Here is a 1966-nt window from a genome sequence, read left to right as displayed (position 1 = left end):
TCTGCCAACCCGCCGCTGGGTCGCCCTCCGGAAGCACGTCCGCTCTCTCCATGGCATCACGCGTTCCTGCCCCGCTCGGCAGTCACAGTTTGTCCCTCCTTCGTTTCCAAGAGTAGATGACGTTTAACGGCACCGAGTCCTCTCCCTTCCCACTGCACGGTGGTGGACCCTGTATCAAAATTGAGCGTGGTCGACTTCATCCAGCCAAGAGGCCGGGCTGGCAGGGAAATCCGGGTATCCCCCACTGCTGCCGGTGGAGAGGTCGGAGCTGGGTCCGTTCCCGGCCAGGACCCTCATGGACTGGGGCACCCCTTGTCCACTTTGTCCCATGATGCCCAAGCCGTTGTCTGGGTAAACCAAGCTGGAGATTAAAGGCTGGTGGCCGGGCAGCGCTTGCAAGGAAGCTGGTGACTGGGGTATCCCGTAGGGGCTGTTGGACCGCAGGTCGTGGTACTGGTCCTGGGCTGGGATGCCGCTGTGGTCCAGAGCAAAGCTCCCATTGGTCCCAGCCTGTCTGCCCAGAGCAGGGGACGCTTCATTGAGATTGCTGTAAATCCCGTTGGAATGGCTCATTTCGGACATAGAGGGCTCATCTGAAAGGGAAATGGACTGGTTTTACTGGGAGAGCAATGGTCACGGGCAGCGGTCACACAGGAACTCCTGCAAGCTCTGGGTATAAATAGATTAGATGGATGGGAGCTGAGCAGCCACACACTTGCCACTTGTAATTCCTTATTATTCCCATCCTTGTTGATGGGTCTTCGTAGAAGGCCACAGGATTATTAATTTTGTTTGAGGTCAAACATCTCATACATTTTGGATTTTAAAAATATGCATTAAAAGTACATATTAAAATATAAGACTGTGATTTTAAAATAATCCTTTAAAGGGGAATGTGAGTTCAATATCTTTCCACCTTTTGTTCTGCATTTCTATTTGGCTTTGAGGTTTATCTTGAATTTTTATATCATTTGTGAGAGCTACCTGAACACTCAGCGATGCAAGAAAAACTCTCCATCACTCAGAAGGAAATATTAAATCTCAGCAGTATTTGTCTGCTCAGAAACAGGCTAATGAAATGTATTTGTATGACTTAAAAACACTTCTGAAAAATTGGCAATATTTTTAAAGTTACCAGCAAAAATTGTTTGCATTCGTTAGGGGCTTTACGGACAGTGAGAGCTGCTCCGTTGCCTGGGATACAAACCTGTCTGTGGCATCAAGCTATCAATAACTGTTCAACATTTTTTAGTTATTATTTATAGCATATTCATATTTAATGGTACTGATGCGCAGCATGTATAAACAGTCTTGAAAATCAAACAGTTTTCAGGAACATGGGCGAGAAGCTGAGCTGCAAGGCTGCGTGTGTATAAGCAGACACACATCACAGCCGTATGTCTGTGTACGTACGTACACGGGGTTTTGCATTTCAGCTTCTCTCCTGTGTTCCTAAAAACGCTACCCACACACAGACGCACATCTGGGCACGGGGGAAGCGCAGCCGGCAGAGAACACTTGGCCCTGGGGCAGCTCTGGGCCGGAGTGGGGCTGTGCAGGCTGCGTCCCCACGCAGCGCCGCAGGCACCAATGCCCCGCTGCCTGCACCGGGCCGTATCCTGCCCCTGCAGCAGGTGCCCTGGGGCCGGAGAGTGCGGGATGAGGCTACACAGGGCACGAGCTACATGGCTACGTCCTGGGCTCACCACCAGCAACCTCTGCTCCAAAAATGGGACCCTCCGATGCAGAAACCCCCCAACAGGCATGAACCTCCCTTTCACAGCACAGCAGAAAGCTAGCAACTCCCACGGAACAGGGAATGGAGTCCTAACTAGTAACTACGCAGATAAAACCACCCCTAAACAGGATGAAAAAAATACATTCTACATACTTTTCCCCTCAAACGTTCGGTCGTTCCGGGCTCTCCGTTTTTCGCATTTCCAGGAGTTCCCTTCTGAAGGCTGCG

The 1966-nt window shown here is 50.6% G+C and overlaps 1 protein-coding gene across 1 annotated transcript; it reads right to left on the bottom strand.

The window, feature by feature from the left end:
* Positions 1–174: 174 nt before the first annotated feature.
* LOC104624985 (LIM/homeobox protein Lhx3) lies at positions 175–609 on the bottom strand (the record flags this gene model as incomplete). The annotated part of the gene is made up of 1 exon (XM_010292495.1): positions 175–609. A coding segment is annotated over one exon (435 nt), but the record flags the coding sequence as incomplete, so codon positions are not given.
* Positions 610–1966: the final 1357 nt, after the last annotated feature.

This window comes from Phaethon lepturus, unplaced genomic scaffold (assembly GCF_000687285.1).
Source record: "Phaethon lepturus isolate BGI_N335 unplaced genomic scaffold, ASM68728v1 scaffold54978, whole genome shotgun sequence".
Classification (NCBI taxonomy): Eukaryota; Metazoa; Chordata; class Aves; order Phaethontiformes; family Phaethontidae; genus Phaethon; species Phaethon lepturus.
The sequence above is the reverse complement of the archived record's forward strand: the minus strand, read 5'-3'. Positions and strand labels throughout refer to the sequence as shown.